The following is a 22,478-nucleotide window of genomic DNA, read 5'->3' on the forward strand; positions in this document are numbered from 1 at the left end:
TATGTGATTTATTCCTTAAAAGGCAACTTTCCCTTGGAACTCAGCGAGTTGATGGCCTCAACTTGACGTGTTGAAGGCTTTTGGACCACACATATTTTTGGACCAACTCGAATAGTTGGTGAGGAAAACTCGACGAGTTGGCGGCTGATTGAGAAACCCTAACTTTTAGGGTTTGCACCCTATATAACCTCCTTAAGTCCTTGAGGTTGATCTTTTATCAGCCTCCAAACCCTATTATCGGATTTGTGAACCCTAATCTTCATTTCATCTCATATTGTGAGTTAGTGTGGCATTTTGGAGCAAAATAAGGAGAAGATTGAGAGAATGATGGAATGGATCTAGCAAGTTAAGCTCTCATCTTCAGTTTGGCACTCTTTTGGACCGTTGTAAGTATTCAAAATAAGATTTTTATCTATCTATGTAGCTAGATCTTGAGTTTTGGCCCTTTTTCTCCTTATTCTTGGATGTTGCAATGGATGGACGCCATAAAGTTTGCAACTTTATGAATCTCCAGGTCAATGTGACCTTAAAGTGGGTTAGATCTGGTCTTTAGCCAAGCTTTGATGCCATGCATGGAGTTTAGGTCATCTTTCCCCTTTTTGGCCCATTTTGGGTTTAAGACATGCATGTCTATAAAGCACCAACCTTTGGGACGTTTTTGAGGCTAGAATCTCTTATGGAAAAGTTGGGTTCCAAATATCAAGGATTTTGGTGCTTAATGGTTAAGCCTTTGAGTTTTCAAGCCTTGTGGAAGGGTTTTTGAGCATTTGGAGCATCCCCAAAGGATAACGTTGGAAACTTTATCCTTTTAGACACATTTGGAGTTCATATCTGAGCCTTAGAGTCCCTGGAATCGAAGAATTATCTGAATGAGTTAAGCTGGGGAAAACTCGACGAGTTGTCCAGCCAAATCGGCGAGTTGGCTAGGGTCTGACCCGACTTTCTAAGTACTGTAAAACTCGACGAGATCATAAGGTGCACTCGACAAGCTGGGTCAATATGGACTGTTGACATTGACCGTTGACATTGACTTTGACCATGGTTGACCAAGTTGGACTTTTGAGGGCGTTTTGGGTATTTTGAGATTTTGATGGGTTGGTCATGATGGTTGTAAGCTTTGAGTCGGGAGATGAGATTCGGAGTTAGATCTTATCAGTTCAGCTACTTGTGAGGTGAGTTTTTCTCACTGTAGTTTTAGATCGAAGGCACCATGGTTTTGAAAACCGGACCAGACCGGCCGGTCCAACCGGGAACCGGCCATGGTTCCGGTTTTTTAAAGCTTAAAAACCGCTTGTGAATCAAACCGGAAAAAACCGGCGGTTCAACCAAAAACCGGTGAAAACCGGCTTGGTCAAACCGGAAAAACCGGTGTTTTTAATAAAAAAAAATTGTACTAAAAAAAATCCAAAGGACCCACGATTTTATACTAAAGTCCACGCTTGGCTTTTTTTCAATTTCTTGGTGACCCACTCCTTTTATAGAACTTCCAATCCCTCTTACTTTTGTGTTTTGGCCGATGTGGGATATGTGAGATGGCTGTCTTCAACATAAAACAATCACTAATACTCCATGAATATTCCTCTTCCACATTAACATATAACTTATTATTATTTTTTTAGAAGGATGTATAAAATTACTAGAACATAAATCGCGATGTTTTATTAGTTAATATATTAGAACATATATTAAAACTTAAATGTGTTGTTTTATTTTAAATCGTGTGTGTATATTATATATATATATATATATATATATATATATATATATATATATATGTAACATTATCCGGTTCATCCGGTTTTTGGGACCGGTTCGACCAGTCGAACCAATTGAACCATCGAACTGGTAAGATGGCCGGTTCGATGACCGGTCCGGTTTTCAAAATATTGGAAGGAACCAAGGCCGGCCTATTGGTTTGATAACCAGACATTGTTGATATGCTTAGTATGGTATGGATATATATGTTAGTCTTGATATGCTAGTTTGGTAGATATGTAGGACGGACCTGTGATACTGTCTGTTTATCTGTATATGATATTATATGTTATATGTCAATATATTGTGTGGGTTGGGTTGAGGTTGTACTGTTCCGTGTTGTAGCAAAAAATCCCTGGAGTATGCCAGATATAAGCTGAGGGCCAGGGAGGGCATTCCAGATACGAGCTGAGGGTTGAGAAGGGCATGCCAGACTCGTACTGAGGGCTTAGCGGTATTTAGTCCAAGGACTGATCGGGCCGGGGAGCAAGCCAGACATAAGCTGTGGGCCGAGGGCAAGCCAGACTTATGTTGTGGGCTTAGGGGTAATCCAGGCTGTTAAGTTGTGGACCCATTACATGTTGTTATTATATTTGTGCTATTTGGTATGTATCGGTATTTTAGGGGAACTCACTAAGCTTTGGGCTTAATGTTTTGGATTATGTTCCAAGTACTTCAGAGGATCATGGGAAGGCAAATGTCTGATCGTGTACCTCCTTATATTTTGTGTTATGATTTTGGGATTTCTCTGATGTGAAACTTATTTTGAAAACAATGATTGTTTGGAGTTATTTTAAAAGTTTAAAATTTTCAAGAATTTTATGAATGTTACAACAGAAACATTCTGAATGTTTCTAGATCTCTATAATTTAAATCTCGTTTGCATTTAAAGTTCTAGGGTGATGGAGTTTTAAATGTTGTTTTTCTAATCAATCGAACTCCATCTTCTGTTTGGGTGGAATGTCACCTTTTGAAAGAAATATATATATATATATATATATATATATATATATATATATATATATATATATATATATATATATAAACATAGTCCAAATTTTGATAATTTGAGAGTCTTGTTGTTTGTGTTTTGCTACAAAATTGAATGTTTTAGATAAGTTTTCCTCAAGATATGAAAAATGCGTGTTGATTGGTTATTCTCAAGAGAAAAAGGGTTATAAACTTTTGAGTCTTGATTCTGGCTTTACTTTCTTTTACAGGGATGTGAAGTTTTATGAAAGTGTTTTTCCTTTTAAAATGAAGAAGCAAAGTTTTACTGAAAATTTGATTTCTCGTTAAATTAAGTCCATGTCCCTTGATCCCTTTTCCTATAATGAGTCTAGTATGTCTGAATCTTTAGTTGATGCTTCTACTCCTGATGATTTGGGTGTAACCCATCAAATTAATGGCTCTCGTACTGGTCATTTTGTCCCTATCATAGATACTACTCCCACAGATATTACTTAGGATGATCCTTTATCTGTGCCTTGGTTTGATGATGATGACCTCAATTCCTCTAATCAGACTGAATAAAGTAGTCTGTCTTATTTAATGGCCTCTTCTTCTAGTTACTCTGATCCGACCTCCAGTCCTCATAGGACTCCAAAAATTCCTGTAAAAATTTAATGACTAGGTCACTAAAGGAAAATACAAATATGGTATTGAGAAAACTGTTAATTACTCTTTTTTAAACAAAGAAAACAAATGTTTTATTTCTAATCTTAACAAAACTGTAGAACCTCAATCTTATCTTGAAGCTTGTTTTGATCCTAATTGGATCAAAGCAATTAATGATGAGATGGAGGCCCTTTACAGAAATAATACTTGAGATATAACTGATTTGCCTAAAGATAGAAAACCAATAGGTTATAGGTGGATTTATAAGATAAAGTATAAATTTGATGGAGAAATTGATAGGTATAAAGCAAGACTTGTTGCTAAGGGGTATAACCAGAGAAAGGGTTTAGATTATGCTGAAACTTTTTCTCCTGTAGCTAAGTTAGTTACTGTTAGACTTATTATTTCTATTGGTATTAATAGCAATTGGGGTTTGTTTCAATTAGATATTAACAATGCTTTTTTGTATGGTAGTCTTGATGAGGATGTCTATGTGACATTAACTCAAGGCTATTATATAAAGGGGGACAGTCGTGTTTACAAGTTAAAAAAATCTTTATATGGCTTGAAACAAGCTCCACGAAAGTGGAATGAAAAGTTATGCAATTCTTTGTCTGATTTTGGTTTTAAACAGAGTATAAATTATTTTTTTCCTTATTTGTTAGAGTTAAAAATGGTTCTACTGTTATTTTGTTAGTCTATGTGGATGATATAATACTTACTGGTGATTGGTTAGCTGAAATTGAAAGTGTCAAACCTTTTTTAAAATCTCTATTTTTATCAAAGATTTGGGGAAATTGAAATATTTTTTAGGAATATAAGTGATTGATATAGAAAGTGGCGTTTGTTTGTCTCAAAAGAAAATATACTTCAAAGTTATTACATAATTATCACATGCTTGGCTGTAAACCCGTAAAAATTCATCTTGATCCTAGTCAAAAGGTTAATAAAGAAGGGTTGGTTAAAAATGATGTTTTATTGAATAATATTACTGAATATCGGAAGTTAATTGGAAATTTGATATATTTAACTGTTACCAGGCCAAATATGTCTTATACTGTGCTGGCTTTGAGTCAGTTTATGCACAGTCCAAGAAAGTCTCATCTAGAAATTGCTTTAAGATTATTAAGATACATAAAGTTTAGTCCAGGAACAAGTATTTCTATTCTTAAAAATAGTTCTTATGATATTTTTAGTTTTGTTGATGTTGACTGGGCCAAATGTCTGTCAACTAGGAGATCTGTAACTGGTTATTGTGTTTATTTTAGGAAATTCCTTGTTTTTATTTTGGGAAATCTCTTGTTTCTTGGAAAACTAAAAACCAAAACATAGTTTCTAGAAGTTCTACAAAATCTGAGTATAGGGCATTAGGTTCAGTCACGTGTGAGATAATTTAGATAATTAAAGTGCTTTTTGATCTTGGTATTAATGTTTCAAATTCTTGTAATATGTATTGTGATAATGATTCGGCTATCAAGTTAGCTTTAAATCATGTTTTCCATGAAAGAACCAAGCACTTTGAAGTTGATGTGCACTTCGTAAAGGAGAAAATTTCAAACAATATAATTACATTGGTTAATATCGATTCAGGTAAAAATATAGTTGGCATATTAACTAAGGGTCTTAATGTATCTCATCATGAGTTTCTTGTTAACCTTCTTGGTTTGTTTGATCCTTTTAAAGTTAGTTAAGTTTGTCAACTATCAGTTTGAGTGGAGGTGTTAAAATGTATGTTTTAATATTGACTTATAGTTGACTTCGTTTTTATAAGTCTTTTATTATTTTGGGTTGTTTGTGTATGTTCAATTATTTCTAAGGAATGTAGGTATATATTAGTTTTGTGCTCTTAGTTCAAATTACGGGTTTGGATGCTCCGTGGGTATTCAAAGTTGGGTCAGGTATTTAAAATGTTAAATTTTGTGGATAGGTCATTCAGACGTTGTGAAAATATCTTTCCATTCTCTCTCGATTCTTCATACCTCACCCTGTAAAGTTAGGGTTGTATAGTCTTGAGTGATTGTTCACATTTTTAATTTGTTCTTGATATGTTGAGTATAATCTTTTGAGAGTAGAGTAGGCATTTGTAGTGAGGTTTCTATTGCAAGTAAATGAAAACGTTCTGATCTATTAATAAGATAGATTGTTCATGTTGGGAAATCATTTTTTTTATGATTTTGTACATATCATCTTCAATTAAAGAAACTTTTGAAAATTAAACATGTATGTTGTTGTAAATTAAATGAAGTGGTGGCATAAATTAGATAAAAGAGAATGAAGTTGCTAACGTGAGCCAACTCCTCTTTTGAGCATAACTCATCATACAAATTGTTGTTGCAAAAACCCAAAGCAGAAGCATAATCAATTTCGACTAGTGATGAGAAGATTTCTAAAAGTGGTTATGTTCCACAATTTTCTGAGCTACATGTTCTAGATTCATCTATAAATATTACACACAAAATGAAATGTCAATAAAATAAAGTAACATACGTACGCATATTTCATTACTCATAATAACATACTTATATAGCAACATGTAAGTACATTGTTGTCTTATGTAAAAACAAAGTACATTGATATTATTCATACAGAAATGTAAGTATGTTGCTATTATGGATCAAAGATAAAGTATATTCTCGTACTGGTAGCAAAATCAAACTACATTGCTATTATGGATAATAAATAAAGTTGGTCAGAACAAACCTTAAAATCACTTCATTTTTCATTATCTTTGGAATTTCTCACACTGTTGTAACGTCTATGAAGAGCAGCTTTCTTGGAGGGTGTTGATTGGATAAAATTTGAAGTTGAAGTCCCAATCCCACTCCCACTCCCACAATTAAGATCTTGAGAGACACATTTGTTCATTTGTTGAACAATACTTCATATATCAAGATTGCCACCACTGGACCCACTAAACATGCCAGTTAGATCTTGATTACCATCCATCTGTTGAGCAAGTTGATTAATCATGTTCATCATTACACTGTTTTGAGATACTTGAATCATTAGATTTTTTAAGAAATCTTGAGATTATCATTCCCATTTTGATTTGAAAGTCTTGATAGTAGACTAGATAAAGCATGATCTTACATAACTTGATTCATTATTGTAGCTGGATCCAATTCCGATTGGCCACCGATAATTGTGCAAGTGCCACTAGTACCACGTTGTTGCCTCGAAGATCAGACTTGTAGATAATTTTAGTATATAACACTTGTGTAAACAATTAAAGAATTATAATAGGATTAGAAGATGTTACATGACCTCTATAATACTCAAGTGTCAAAGATATATATATATATATATATATATATATATATATATATATATATATATATATATATTTAGAGCAAAGGCATACCTTAGGTTGTAAATTTCTTGAGCCAAGTCCAACAGGAATGGAAGAAGCATTTCCAGGGGTACCAGTCGTCCCACTAGATGACGAAGCACCTTCTGTTTCACCTAAAGATTTCATTCTCGTGCTACTGGAAACATCATTTCCATCACCTTGTGTATCCTGTTCAATATTATCTTAGTGAGATTCCATCACTATCCGATACATAAAGTGTATTTGATTGTGCTTTTGCAAGCAATCAAGCAGGCATTGAGCCCACTCCACGTTTGTACACCCTACCAATGTGGGACAAAATTTCTTATTTCATATTATCCAACAAACCTCAATGATAGTAGCATACTGTTTGAACCTCTGGAAGACCAACATTTGCTTGATTTGATTCAACATTAGTTGCTCTTGGACCTACTCGTATTAATAAATATATATGTGAGTGAAGACTGTGAGGATATAGGCTAAGCAAGGAGTCAAAATGGGATTGAGTTGTAGTAACTTATCAGCATGAATATGTATGTTAAGGTGCCTTGGGATACCTCCAAATCCAATAGGACTAAAATCCCCAGGATTCACCATAGGATTTGCATGATCATCAAATACAGGATTAGTTTGTAGAGGAAAGAGCTGCAAGGAGATCGTGAATTCATTATTCATTATAGAAGTAGACAGATTGTTATTTGTGTTAAAAGATTTTTAGAGAATCCATAATTGTTAATCTATATAACGACTTATTATTATTGTTCACACATCAGCATTCCACTAACTTTATTTAACAAAAACCAATCATCATAAACCTTCTCCAATCATTAATCCCTTTCAAAATCTGTATATAGTGAGAATTGACCACAAACCTGAACCATTATAGGATTAGGACCCGGTGGAGATATATAAACAGCTTACCCAGCATTTACACAAGATTCAGCCTGAAATGTTAACCCTAGTCAATTCAATTGTAAATCACAATAATTATATGATATTATTATGATCATTGTATGTAGTGAAAAGTGAAAAAAAAAAAAAAAAAAAACTACAGGAGACTGTCCAATACGTAATGTCAGCATTGTACGACCAAGCTATAGCAAAAGAACACCTAAATAAAGAGGATGAAAGAACAAGTAGACAAATCATTATGGAAGATTCTAACTGAAATTGAAAAAAAAAAAAATTAGAAATACATGAGGAGTGTAACAAAATCAAACAAAAAGGATGAAAAAACAAGAGTCACATGGATATTTGGTTGTGATACGCCAATACCACCTATGGAGGTTTGGCCCGCTATTCCAAAGGAATTTAGAACTGCACCAATCACCTAGAAAAAAAAAAAAAAAAAAGATTTTTAACTATTATGGCCTTTAAAAATCCCACTAAGGGGTTGTTTCTTTTTTCTTTTTTCATTATGTCTTGTATGGATAACGATGTTTGTCTGGATAAAGTTTTGTGTAGGCAAGTTTGTTTCTTTTTTGGGCCGAATAAACTATCTGAATGTGAGTAATGACCATTTTACCCTTACACTCAAACGACCAAATATTACAAGATTCGTCAGCTTTAACAAGTGAAGAAAAAAACAAAAAAAAATCAATTCTGACTTCTTGGACAAAAGAGAAACACACCTGAGTTATATCTGGATTGCCACCTTCATTCTGATCCCCACCACCACCATGTTCCAAGGACTACATTGTGTGAAACAAAAAAGGCACCATTTAGTTTAGTTTTTGACTTGATTTTATACGTTTACACTATATAATCATAAGATTTTCCTGAAATCATGGATTGGAAAAATGAAGTGCAAACAAACTTGTATTGTTGTTAGTTGCAGATGTGTCATCTGCATCATGGGAGCCAGATGAGACTTGAATATCAGATGGTTGTCTAGACATTAATTAGATGCAGTGTATGTCCACTTTCAACGTCTATAAATAGTCAAAGGTTGTACTTAATTAAGAACATATGATTTTACACACACATACATGAAGCCACTAAAAAGCTCAAAAAAATCTATACAGTAGGAGAGCTTTTTCATCAACTTATCTATGGGACCCACCAGTTTTATCTATATCAGTTTATTGTTGTCTGTATAAGCCATCTAATTACAATATCTATAAGCCTACCACAATCATTGAAAAAGCTCATGGCAAAAGCTTTGTTGTTATTTGTTATTTACAAACTATTTGAAAAAGACTTGAGATGAATAAGCTCTCACAATAGCTTTTTCGAATTTTAAGAGATTATTTGACCTAATAAGATCTTGAAAAAAATTCATATTGTTACAAGGTTCAATATTGGGTAAAAGGGATGATTTAAAAAAATAATTAAAAAAAAAAAAAAAAAGAATAGGATACGACATTCAGAAAGAAGATCCTCATCTTTCAACACCTTTGCCTCTAAATTTTGTTGGAAAAAAGATACATTTAAATCCAGGCAAACAAATGAAACAATCAATTGCGTAATTAATAAAATTGACAAAAACACAGAGAGGTAGATAAGGGAAAGAGATACATTTCTGCAGACATGAAAGTTGTGTAACTGTGAATCTAGCGTCTTGATATTAATCTCCACCGTTGATCCAGAATTTTCAACATTAACATTACTTGTAGTTGCACCTTCATCATCTCAATGTTTATCACTCACACCTTCATCAGAATGTTGATCTGCCAAACCTTTCGATTTCAGACTTTTAACTGGATCACTAGTTGTACTCAAACCTTTATCGGAATGTTGATTTAACAGCAACATTAGTTTTGCATTCACATGTTCTTCAGATCGATGATCTGCTAGGCCTAATTTGTCGGAACTTTCACCAACGACATTACCTTTATCAGATGGTTGATCTGCCATTAACAACAATCTCGAACTAGGATAACTGGATTATTAATAATCCAATATTCAAACTGGCCTGTTTACCCCAAGATGATAATAAAGAACAAAGAGATAAATATAGCAATACTAATGAACACGCATTATTCAGACAATGCAATCACAGGGTCTACACTTAGGGAAGAAAGGACGACAATCGTGGATTTTAAATTCATTCCCTAAAATTCTAATTTAAGACTATAAACCGAACATTGAAGCTTTTTATTCAATAAACATATTAGAACATGAAGAAACACGAAGGAAGCCTGAGTGTCTTGAACCTTTAAATAATCAAGTGGCGCAGGTAGGTAAATATACTAATAAGCTTTCTGGTCAACATTTGCATTTTGGGATCACCATTAAAGGCTTTTTCCTTTGTGAGATTATCCCAAAGTTTTCACTCATGTCTAGTTTGGAAAGATCTTCAATGTTGTTTGGAAGAAACCAATCAAAGTTTTGGACCAAAGAAGCCAACATAAGGTGGATTTGCTTAATCGCATAGGGATACCCTGGACACATCCTCTTTCCTACACCAAAAGGCAAGAACTTGAAATCTTGACCTTTGAAATCCACATTAGAGTCGCAAAATCTTTCGGGTTTAAACGTCAACGGGTCTTCCCAAAGATTCGGGTCTCGACCCATTGCCCAAACATTAATTATTAGCTGAGAGTTCTTGGGAACTGTGTACTTCATAATTTCACACCCTTCAAGGATGGCTTGTGGATGTAACAGTGGTGCAGGTGGGTGTAATCTCAGTGTCTCTTTAACACAAGCATGTAGATAAGGAAGATGGGAGACCTGTGATTCCTTGATGTAATTTGTGAAACCGATTTCTCTTTTGAGCTCTTCTCGGAGTGCGAACATGGCTTCTTTGTTCTTGATCAACTCGGCTAATGCCCACTCGATCGTTGATGCTGTACTGTGTGTTCCCCCTGAGAATAATTCCTATAACAAAAATCTGAATACACAAATCCGGATTTGAAAACTAGCTAGATGATCATTAAAAACCACTTACCACAGTTAGTTGGTTAATCTGGAGATCTGAAAACCCAGATCCGAGCATGGTGTCCAAGAAATCTTGTTCATCAGAAGAATCTGTATCTTTTTGGGCTTCTCTGGTAGCTCTTCTTTCCTTGATTATATGTTCCCATGCGCCGAAGGCTTCATTCATAGCCTCTGATGTCTTCCTCTTTAGACCTTGAGGGTCTTCAAATCTAGGATAAAAATCGGCTATATTTGGAGTAGTTCCCAGCTTCATCAACCTATAAAGAGCTCGTTTCAATCCTCTTCTTTCCTTATGATCATCGTCCAAATCAATAAAGTCTTTGGAGAAACAAATGTTACCAAGTATGTTAACAGTCGAAGCGAACACAAGTTCACGAACATTCACAAGGCTTCCTTGTTTGCTTTTCAAGAATCCAACCATTTTATCCACGTTTTTCTCCCTCAACGAAGACTGTAAATCCAAACCTTTCGCCGAGAACAATTCAGTCCGGCATAAAGACCTCAAAAGCTTCCAATGATCGGTGCATTGAGTGGCCCAAATAAGAGAGTAGTCTTGTAGACCATCTTGACCAGCTTTAGGCACCCATCTGTAGGTAGGCAGTTTATCATGAGCTCTCATGATCTCCGTTGCAGCCATGGGAGAAGATCCGATGACAAACAAATGGGTGCCAAGCTTCACCGAGCATAAAGGACCATAAGAACGGGCTAACTGGGTGAGGTAGATATGAGGGCCTTTAAGCATGTGAGGAAGGTTTCCTATGATCGGCCATGAATATGGACCTGGTGGAAGCTTTTGATTCCCCTGTTGAACATCCACCGCCTTGGTTGTTATACGCACGGCGATGATCAGAGCCAAGAGCGGCGGCAATAGGAGGAGGAGGAGGATTATAACCATCGGAAACGTCATGCATGAGGATATTAACCGCTTGTACCACTGAGGAAAGATAGAGGTTAAATGGAGTGTTCGATAAAACTACGTGTGAACGCCACTTGTGATTGGTGGTCTGAATCGATTTAATATAATCTGACATTGACATTTAATATAGCAAATGAAATATTTATATCAAAATTTTATTTCATACACCAGCTATAGGTGATGGGGTCTTGATTTTAAAGATGTAATAAATGATCAATATCTTTATTGTGATTATGGAAGTTATATAGTATAATAATAATTTAAGTATTAAATATAACAAGTAGAAGTTTAATTATTATAGTAAAGATATGAGTATAGTATAATTTTAGTTTTTAGATTTTTGTCCTAATAATAATAGTTACATACGTTGGTAAGTTTGTTCTTCATATAAAAAAACAAATTATAAAAATTATCCAATATAATAAAAAACAATTAGCCTATGAAATAAATAATATATTTTTAGGTTTTAGATTTTGGCTACAATAGTTTCACATGTTGATAAGTTTTGTCTTTTACGATAGAAAATAAATTATAAAAGTTATCCAATATAAAAAAAAGGGAAGTGATTCCTACATAATAAATTTTTGCAACACACAACAATTCATGTATTATATAGTTGTACAATACAATATTTTAAAACACCATTTGTTGTCTATAAAGAAAATTATTGTGTACAGATCAGCTCAAAAAAAAAAAAACAACAATTAGCCTATGAATAGTATATTTTTTGGGTTTTAAACTTTGGGTATAACAGTTTCATATATTAATAGGTTTGAAAAGTAAATTATAAATAAGTGTCACTTTAATTTACAGAAAAGATATATATATATATATATATATATATATATATATATATATATATATATATATATATATATATATATATATATATATATATATATTATGTCTAAGTTTTAGACTTTAGCCATAATACTTTCGTATGTTGGCAGATTTGGTACATGTATAGAAAATAAATTACAAAAACTCTTCCTGTAATTTACGGAAAAGGTCCCTATATATATATTTTTTTTTATCGAAATGACTCATGTGTTTACATAGTATACTCTTTACTTCATGTATTTAAAAAGTTTAAAGAAACTATCTATACATAATAGAAAGTTTACAGATTACGTCAACCGCAAAACGAATATAAGTAGACTCCCAGTTGCTTCCTCCACGAAGCAGGAACGGGGAAATTTCTGTTTATATTTTAAAAAAGCATTTGACTTTTATCGCTTGAATCTTAAATATAAAATAATTAAAAGACTCATTAATAAATAAATTATAAATGTGTTGAAATTTATACATAGTCTTTTTTTAAGCAAAATGCAAATTTCATTAAAATTAAACTAGTAAGAAGCTAGGACTAAGAGCTACAAAAAATATGAAAAATATACGATGAAAATACTTAAAGTGTTTTTTATATTCAATAGTCAGGTCATAACATCAAAAGTTTCATCTTAAATTGATGTCGGTTTCTTGCCACACTTATCCAAAAATGTATTAATACTTACATCTTTTTTCAGGAGTTTAACTTATTTTGAATGCTCAAATTTAACTTGGTTTACTACCTAAAGATCTAATCACGTTAAATTAGACCTAAAGTTTGAGTTTTGGTTCATTTTTCACCTTAAAACCTCTGGAAGTTGGTTCACCTAACTACTTGACATTCTTATTAGACTTGAACTTCTGATCATACTAAATTAAACCTCGACTTTGAAACTTTTTAATTTTTTTAGTAAATTAAACTTGGTTTTTAAGTATTTATATATACAAGTTGAGAACGTATATTTGGGTTATTATCATCTATAACCCTAATGTCATAATAACCAATAAACTATCAGGTTTTATTTTAAAGGGTCCATTGTATATTAATTTTAGTAGTTTGAGTCCTTAAACTCTAACTTGACATGCTAAAAAAGGCATTGATGCTTTGTTTTCTAGGTTTTACTAGTGAACTTTAAAAGTCTTTCTTTGAAATTATATTTTTTCCTTAATTATTTCATGCTACAAGCTTTTGTCGAAGATGACCATCATATACCTCACCCCATCACATGTGATTATATATATATATATATATATATATATATATATATATATATATATATATATATATATATATATATATATATATATATATCTAATCACATATGATTTATGTGGACAGTATTTTTTTTTGTTATTGATTCAATAGTTGTTCTTTAGCAACTTTAATCATATATGACTAAATACATTTAATTACATGTGGTTATGGTGCATATGTTCCATGCATGTGAATGTATCATTTCCCACCTACAATGTTTAAGACAAAACCAAATTCAAATTTAGCTTTCCTTCATGGACCGAACTTCGCTATTTCTAAATTTTATGCCTTTTGTTAACACAAGGGACTACCGGTGCTTACATCACCTTTTAGCTCTCGGTTTTCTTCATACAAACTCAGAATCTTCTAGTAATTTGGCTTACGATTTTTGTGCCTAGATTCGTAAGTGTCTCCTTGGGATTATCCTAGACTAAGTTTCTTGTAACTCGGGCATAGGATAGAAATATTAGTTCGGAAAGTGTTTACGTGATCAAAGGAGTATACAGATCTCCACCATAAACCTTACCCAATTTCTAACACTATGGCCTCTATGTCCTCACCTTAAATATAATCTATTGAACATCACTTGCACTTGGTTTGTTTTTGGAAGCCACTCAAGGTCTTTGATAGCTTATTTTATTTCCTTATTTTATTAGTTTATTTTTAGATTTTTAAATCTTTTTATCATTAATGCATTGTAATTTACTTATTTTTTCTTTAGTATGGATCATACCAGGTGCTTGTTATGTTGTATGAGATATTTTGTAGGTTTTTCGGTGCTTGTTGCAGTTGCGGGTTGATTGGAGACGGGCTTAGTGGGCTCCCAAGGCATTATTGGGCTTAGCGGAATCAAAGAAGAAGAATTGGGCTTTGAAAGTTATTGGCTTGGATTATTTGGGCTTGTGAAGATGGATCATAAAATTCTAATTTTGGGCTTGAAGCATCCATTTAGTGGCTAAATGATGATTGGTGGATTCAAATTACCTGGCCAAAGGGGGGACCAAAGGAATCTTTGGTAGTGGAAGGGTGGAGTAGTGGCTTGGTGGACCAATGGCAACACAACAACATTTGCGCGGGTGTAATTTTCGTCACGCGGGTACCCGCGCAACTGCCCAGTTTGGGCATTTTGGTCATTTGGCTCACCATAACTCTTGGGGATCAGATCTAGAGGCTCATTCACGTTTTTCCACCATTGGAGACCTGCAAGAGGCGATTTTGGGAACTAGAAATCATTTCCTTTCATCTTTCCAAATCTTAGGTAGTTTCTTTATGCAATTAGATTATTGTTCTTGTTACTTTGTTGTCATGAGTGGCTAATACTCTTATTTGGTTGACTTTGGCTGAAAACCAATGAATGTTTGTGGGTTTTGAAGGATTTATGTTGATTATCAATTTATTCCATGTTTATGATTCTAGTTTGCAATTCTTATGCTTATTTGATACTTTGATCATGAGCTTAGTATTTGATTGAGCAATGGTTGATTTATTTCATTGATTTTGCATTGGATCATTGAATTTATCTAGAACAAAGGCTTTATGATGGTAGAAATCATCTCTAGCTTATGAATCATATCTCCTTTATGGATGTGTAAGCATTTGACATCCTCTAGGAATTGGGGATTCCTTCATTCTTAAGGCTAATTGATTTCTTGGGATCAATTGCTTCAATTGACCCTTGATCTTAATTAAGAAGGTGTGTTGTGGGCTTCCCCAACCTCCATACTACCTATGAGGAATCTTGACATATCATGCTTCATAATTTCTATAACCAATTTGAGAGGAAGGATAAGCTTTGTATTAGATCCTAATGATAAACACACAAATGTTCATTGTGTTGAATCGCCTTAGTTAACCAATTATTTCCAACCTTTTAGCATCTCATCAACTTGCTTAATTGCAAGGTTTTTAGTTATTCAATTATTTTAGTTTTCAAGTAATCAAACAACCCCCCTTTTAGTTTAATTGTAGTTAATTAATTTAATTTCACTAGTTCTATTGAATTGCATTGGTGATTGAATTCAACAATTTCTCCAAGGATCGATACCCCTTTTTACCATTATATTACGTTTATTTAGCAAACAAATGGTGTAATTTTCTTGGTGGGCTTGACATCCCGCTAGTCTTGGTCCACATACACATGAAAATCTCTCATATATACTTCTACATTAGCAACTAAATTGTTTAAGTCTACAATGTCGTCACTATCCTCACTCTTACTAATATGCTCACTGTTATCATACATATTACCATATGCTCAAAATCTTCTTCTTTTATATATTTATTCATAACATACTCTCCATCAAATCCCCCTATATTTGGTAATCATTGTCATATGTACCAAAAAATGGATCAAAGTCATCATGGTTTGATGACGATGAGTTGATTAGGATTTCTTAGGAAGATGACGAAAGAAAGGACATCATTGTCATATGTACCAAAATGCCCTCATGTTCAAGGCATAAGAGGCTAGTTAACAAGCCTCTTAAACAGCCGATACCCATAAGGACATGTAAAGTTACAAAATTCATAGTTAGAGACCATTAATGCAAGAAAAAAACTCATAATGATGGTTTGAGGATGAGAGAATTTTTAAAACCACAATGACTGATCATGAAATTTAGTCTAATTGTTAACTTCATTTAAGTTAATATGATCCATCAAATTGAACTTAAGGGGTGTTTGGCTTAGCTTTTCATATGTCAAAAGTCCTTTTAGGAAAAGATCAAAGCTAAAAGATGTTTGGCAAATAACTTTTAAAAGCAACTTTTGGATTTTGGATAGAAGGAAAATCAACTTTTTGGAAAAGTCAGAAAAACCTGTTTTTTTGTAACTTTTCCAAAAAGGACTTTTGCCCTCTAAAAAGCTAAGCCAACACCCCCTCAATTGTATTTGCAGTTTAATTAAAATTTTGCATTTTGTCCGTATCCTTTTTTCTTCACCCGGACAATCCATATGTATAATATACATATGATTAGATATTAAAAATAAAAGTCCACAAAGAATAAAATCGTCATTTTATATTTAGAAAGAAAGGTAGTCGCAACAAAATAAATATTACAACAGTTTGAATATAAAATAGAAAAGATAAAAGACGAAAAACATAATTTTAACTAAACCAATTCCTGTAGTTAGCCAGGGGAATCGGAAGGGGACTCTAAATTGGCTGGAATGGTGCTTTGATCAAATTCTAGAATGTTATTGCAAGATTAAGTAGTCAAGTTTCCTTATTATCTACTTCTAGTCCTGTCTGTATCTCCATAGAATTCTCCCTTATGTATTTTGTACTTCTAGCCCCTGGCTAGTTTTAATCTATGATATTGCCAGCTTGCCGTTCAAAAAAAAAAAAACCAATTCCTGTGGTTTCCTTTTTTCTTTCTTTCTTTTTTTTTTTTTTTTTTTTTTTTTTTGAAAGTAGGGAGGATGGTATTTAAATTTGGCCCCTTTTGAAATGACAATGAATATGATGTGGGTGGGTTGTGTCGTGTGCATGAAACATTGAAATGAAATAAAACGAAAGTGTATGTGCGTTGTCTCGGCATTAAGGTGAGTTGTTTAGGTGCCGCCCATCCTCCAAATACATTGGGCGGTGAAAAACAAAGCATATGAATCCATGTCTTTTTATCTTTTCCATTCCTTGGATTCTTTGAAAATGAAACTTGCTTTTGCGGTTCTAATTAATTCCTGCTACCTCCCATCACATCCCTCCATCACATTTCAACTATTTCTATTTATTTTTACATATATTTTCTTTTAACATATTGCACTTTTTTGTAAGATTAATTATGCCGAAAATGTGATGGTAGCCTACCATGTGGTGATACACTTCTCTAATATAACATTGATAAGATGTAAATGTTCAAAGACGTTGCATAATTATAAAATTGAGTTCTCTGATATCATATCCACGTCAATATATATATATATATATATATATATATATATATATATATATATATATATATATATATATATATATATATATATATATATATATATATATATATATATAACTTGATAATTGAAGACCTAAAAGAATATGATTACATATTTTCAGCGAGATAAGTATTTGGAATAGGCTGAGGATCGTTAGACCAGAATCTGTACACGTCAAATATTTTTCTTGTAGGTATACCACCTGTTATTACATTGGTGCCCAAGGTATGAATTGAACAAAGAAGAAGAAAAGAACAAAATGACAAATTACTTGGTAAACTTTATTGCTGGAAAAAGTTACCTTAACATCCTAAGCATTAACCTTATTTATACTAATAAAACTAGAATCCTACTCTATTACCAAAACAAGGAAAAACAACCTTCTAGAATCAAAGTTAGCCTAATATAATAAAACTTTTCTTATTAACTAACCGGTTAATCCAACAATCATCCCCTTAATCGGTTTAGTCATACCATTCACAGCAACACCGAATCACTGTCTTCCTGAACCATCCCGACTTTTCTCGGACACCCGACCTCCATCTCGGTCACATCCAAAGTCCTCTAACAACCCATTTTGATTGTTGACGACACATGTGACATATACCATGGCATCCCGTTGGACATGTTCATTAACATCTAGACTTTTCCCGGATTCACGACCTCTCCACGACCAGATCCAAAGCCATCTGATTTAAACTTCCACTGCGATAATGTTCACACCATGTTGTTTCTCCATTCTCTTCCTTTGTTTCGATTATCGTTCTTCAAAGAGGCATCTCCACCGACTAAGAAAACAAAGCCACTTGCTTCACTGTTTTCTTTCAATCATGCCAAACGAACTGTGTAACACTCGATCCAGGTATTATTCATTTTGGTCCCTCATATATTAAGTTATTGCTTTTTGGCCTTGTTTTGAAAGTTTGTTGGTGAGGAGGGACCATTCTTGCCAAGATTGGATTTTTGGAGGCGGAGCTCGAACGCAGGGTGTTTACACGTGGAGCTCAAACCCTAATTTTTAGGGTTTAAGACCTATTTTGACACATTAAGTCCTAGGTGTTGGCCTCATTTCTAGCCTTCATATCCCTAAACCTTAATCTCGAAACCCTAGAGCCTCCTTGAGTGTCGTGAGCTCATTCTGTGTGTTTTTTGGTGTGTTTGAAGCTCATTGAAGGAAGAGAAGCTTGGTGTAAGGTGGTGGTTCAAGTAGGAGCTTTTAGATCTTGGTTCTCTGCTCCATTTCCAACACATTTAAGGTATAAAGCTCTAACCTTGCTCATTAGAAGCTTAGATCTAAGTTTTATGGATTTTAGTCCCTTTTTGGTCCCATGGTTGAGATCTTGTAGTTTTGATCACTCCAGAATCCTTGAGTTGCTTCTCATGGTGTTTATGATGTTTTAGTGTAACAACATAAATTCTCAACCAAATTTTTTTCATTTTTAAACACAGTAAAACTTGTATCGTAATTCTCAAAACACATATTTCTCAAATGTCAACAAGTAAACACAATCCCAGAATCATAGAAACCATCTCGTGTCGGTGTGTACAATCATGTCGGTGCCTTACCGCGATCCTCGGAACTACCTGAAACACATAACACATAACACAGTAAGCATAAAAGCTTAGTAAGTTCCCCAAAATACCACACACAACACATTAGCCACTCGTGGCTATAACTCAATTAGACCCTCTGGTCGATGTGTCTCGGTGGGACCCTCTGGTCTCACAACTCATATGGACCCTCCGGTCCCTCAACTCAGCATTACAATATAATACTCATAAAGCAAAACACAAGTAAATAGCAGGATATGTCATTACATAGTTCGTGCACATAAGACCCTCTCTGGTCACACATAAGTTTTACCACTCAAGGTAAATATAGTGAGAAGACTCACCTCATAAGCTAATGAATGAAAATCTCGCAATCGGGATCTTGATCTCTACCCCCGGGTCTAGCTCCCGCCTAACACATAATAATTATCCTTAATTAGTATTGGCCCTCAAGAAGCTAGACTAACCCTTCTACAACTCACAGAAGGGTAAAAGACCATTTTACCCCTCCAAAGCTTAATAGTCCTCAATCTTGACCAAACCCTAAAGGTCAACAAAAGTCAACAGCAAGGAGTACGCGGTGTGTACCAGCTTTATAAGCGGGGCGTACCCCTTGGCTATCCAGAAACGGGGAGCTCGACCCCTACGCTGCGCGTACTGGGATTGCGCCCAGCGTAAGTCCCAGTTTCACACTCCTCGTGGTTTTTGGTTTGAATCGGCTAAGACATAAGCTCAAATCCCAGATCTGGTTACTCTAATGCCTCTTAATCCATAAAGTCAGTGACTTTAAGCCTTTGCATGGCTGTAAAGGTCACCAACACCCAAATCATTCCACTTCCTTCCTTAAAAGACTCTTAACTCATGCATGGTCAACTCTTAATGACCAAGATTAGATTTTTATGGCTCTATAACACAAAATAAGCTAACAAGGGACATATCTCGGGTTCTAGGGGCTTATCAACTCATAAAGCCATCAACTTTGGGGACAAAAACCCTAAAACACTCCACACATAAACACAAACAAAAGAGTAGGAAAGCTTGGAGCTTTTTACCTCCAAATGAAGCTTCTCTCACTGCTAAGCTTATATCCAAGAGCTTGGGCTCTAACTCCTTCTTCTCCAAAGCTTCATTTCCACTTCTAATGCTCAAGAACACACCCATAAGCTCTCAAAGGAACTCTCTTGCTACAAGAACGAGGTTTAGGGTTTTGGGGAGGATAAGTCTCTGGAAATGGTGGCCATAAGGAGGTTATAACGTTCTTTAAATAGGGGACTCGCTTAAGATAGGGTTTCAATCTGGGCCTGGTAGGCCCCACGTACACCTTGGTATGCCCCGCGTACTAGGCGGCCCTCCATGATCAAACACGCACACGAGTACGCTGAGCGTACACTCTAGTACGCCCCGCATACCCGTCCACCGCCCTTCTCTTTATCAAGGACCAATATGGACAATTTCTCAAAGATTAGGGTTCACAAGGTATACTTGGGTTTTTGGATGTTACATTTAGATTCATAAAGTTTGCATCTTTAGAGTTGTAGAAGCCCCATGCATGAGATTACCCCTTTTTATGGAAGTTAAATGTCATATCTTGAAGTTGGGACCTTTTGGGGCATGTAAAGCCACCAAGTCAGTGACTTTATGGTTATAGATGTTTTATAGGACTTGGATATATGTTTTGGTTGTGTGGATTTAAGCATTAAGTGCTTAATGATCACTTTTAGGAATCAGAGTGCGAACGCACAGCGGTTAGTCGAGGAACCCCCAACGTTCTGGTTAAGGCTCGCGATCTGTTGACTTGTGATGAACGCCTAGCGCTCCACAAGGGAACGCCCAACGTTCGATTCATTTGTGGGCTTTCTTGGGCCATTTCTTTGTGTAACAGCCCAAAATCTCAAGTATTGCTAAGTTGCCTTTTGGGGGGTGTTTTAAAGGGGAGACTCGACGAGTTGGAGCCAGACTCGCCGAGTAGGGTCGCAGGTTTGGTCGCGGGTTCACGACTGGACTCGACGAGTCCAGATATGGACTCGGCGAGTCGACGCTGTTCAGCGGAAACCCTAGCCGTTTAGTATTGGGTTGTATATAAGGGTTATTATGCCGTCATTTCACGACTTTTGATCGATTGGGAAGAACCCTAGGCGACTGGGGCGGCTAGAGCAAGCTTGAAGGCCATTGGTGACCTTGAAGGAATTGTGGTGCAAGGAGGAGAAGGGTTTTAGCTAAAGGAACTGCAGGGAGTTTGAGTTCTGAAGTTTGGGGACATGGAAGGTACATCATTCAGGTAATAATTCGGATTACATTCTCCTGTGATTGATGTGTATATAGATTTAGGGTTTATGGAACCCATTTGGAGTCTAGATGGATTGTTGTGTTGTTATTCAACATTTATAACCTTGTATTAGGACCCTTAGAGGTCCAGAAGGTCCCATGTTTGTATATTCAAGAATATATGTATCTCAGGAAGCAGTTCGATCGACTGCATGGCGTAGACTCGCCGAGTCGGATGATCAGACTCGGCGAGTAGCTTGAAGATTCACTGGGACTCGCCGAGTTTGTTCTTCAGGCTCGTCGAGTAGAGTCGGGGTGGCCCCGCGATTCTTCCACGAGGACCTCGTCGAGTCAAGAGGGATACTCGACGAGTAGAAAGGGATCATGCAGGAATTGGTGAGGACGACTAGACTCGCCGAGTCGCCAGGGTACTCGCCGAGTCCAGTCGAGATGGCCATTGACCCGAGTTGACCTGTGTGTAACGTTTTAGGGTCAGTTAACGTGGAAGATAGAAGTATTAAAAAGAGATATATGATGAGACAGGGAGCTTGTAGCTCGGAGGATCAAGTGCAAGAGATTTCAGGAGTTGCTATCTTCCAGTGTCCGCAAGGTGAGTCTTCTCACTATACTGTACCCGGAAGGGTTGACTGTGTGACCGGAAGGTCGGATATGTTATGTGATATGTATGCTATATGTGGTGAGTTAATTGTTATATGTGCTATGTATGATATGTGGGCCGGAAGGCAATATGTTATGGGCCGGAAGGCGATTATGTTATGGGCCGGAAGGCGTTGTAATGAGGACCGAAAGGTCAGGGCCTGGAAAGGCGTATGTGCGTAAGTGTATATTGGGGAACTCACTAAGCTTCGTGCTTACAGTATTTATGTTATGTTGTTTCAGGTTCTTTCAGTAACGCGGAATGGCATCGGCTTGATTGTACACACCGAGGAAAGAGTTGTATTTTGGAGGATCCTGGTTGTCTATTCAAATGAAAATGGAACTATGTTTTGTAATTCGAATATGAACAAGATTTTAAACAAGTGTTTTAATATTAAATTGATTATTTAAATGAAAAATTTTGATTTGAAAACCACGGTGTTACAATTGGTATCAGAGCCTTGGTTTGAGGGATTCGGACGCGCCTACGGGTG

The 22,478-nt window shown here is 35.3% G+C and overlaps 1 protein-coding gene, 1 non-coding gene and 1 pseudogene across 2 annotated transcripts; all 3 read right to left on the reverse strand.

Annotated features, from left to right (window-relative positions):
* Positions 1–5,843: 5,843 nt before the first annotated feature.
* Positions 5,844–7,565, reverse strand: LOC111904004 (uncharacterized). Its single transcript, XR_008225978.1, has 4 exons — positions 7,258–7,565; positions 7,049–7,129; positions 6,734–6,889; positions 5,844–6,559 (listed from the first exon to the last, which is right to left on the reverse strand). It is a non-coding gene; the product is annotated as an uncharacterized LOC111904004 (transcript).
* Positions 7,566–7,721: 156 nt separating this feature from the next.
* Positions 7,722–9,556, reverse strand: LOC128128182 (uncharacterized; annotated as a pseudogene).
* A 94-nt stretch (positions 9,557–9,650) lies between these two features.
* Positions 9,651–11,606, reverse strand: LOC111904003 (probable (S)-N-methylcoclaurine 3'-hydroxylase isozyme 2). Its single transcript, XM_023899781.3, has 2 exons — positions 10,590–11,606; positions 9,651–10,519 (listed from the first exon to the last, which is right to left on the reverse strand). Exons 1-2 carry the CDS (start codon positions 11,484–11,486, stop codon positions 9,908–9,910), a joined length of 1,509 nt encoding a protein of 502 aa, XP_023755549.1. The 5' UTR covers positions 11,487–11,606; the 3' UTR covers positions 9,651–9,907.
* Between the last annotated feature and the right edge of the window lie 10,872 nt (positions 11,607–22,478).

The sequence above is a fragment of the Lactuca sativa genome, chromosome 8 (genome assembly GCF_002870075.4).
Source record: "Lactuca sativa cultivar Salinas chromosome 8, Lsat_Salinas_v11, whole genome shotgun sequence".
Classification (NCBI taxonomy): Eukaryota; Viridiplantae; Streptophyta; class Magnoliopsida; order Asterales; family Asteraceae; genus Lactuca; species Lactuca sativa.

Bases quoted from the DNA above. Each gene is read 5' to 3' on its own strand.
- LOC111904003 (XM_023899781.3), bottom strand. From the start codon at position 11,486: ATGACGTTTCCGATGGTTATAATCCTCCTCCTCCTCCTATTGCCGCCG. The intron at 10,520-10,589 runs GTAAGTGGTTTT...TTTTTGTTATAG, and splicing joins AGATTAACCAACTAACTGTG to GAATTATTCTCAGGGGGAAC.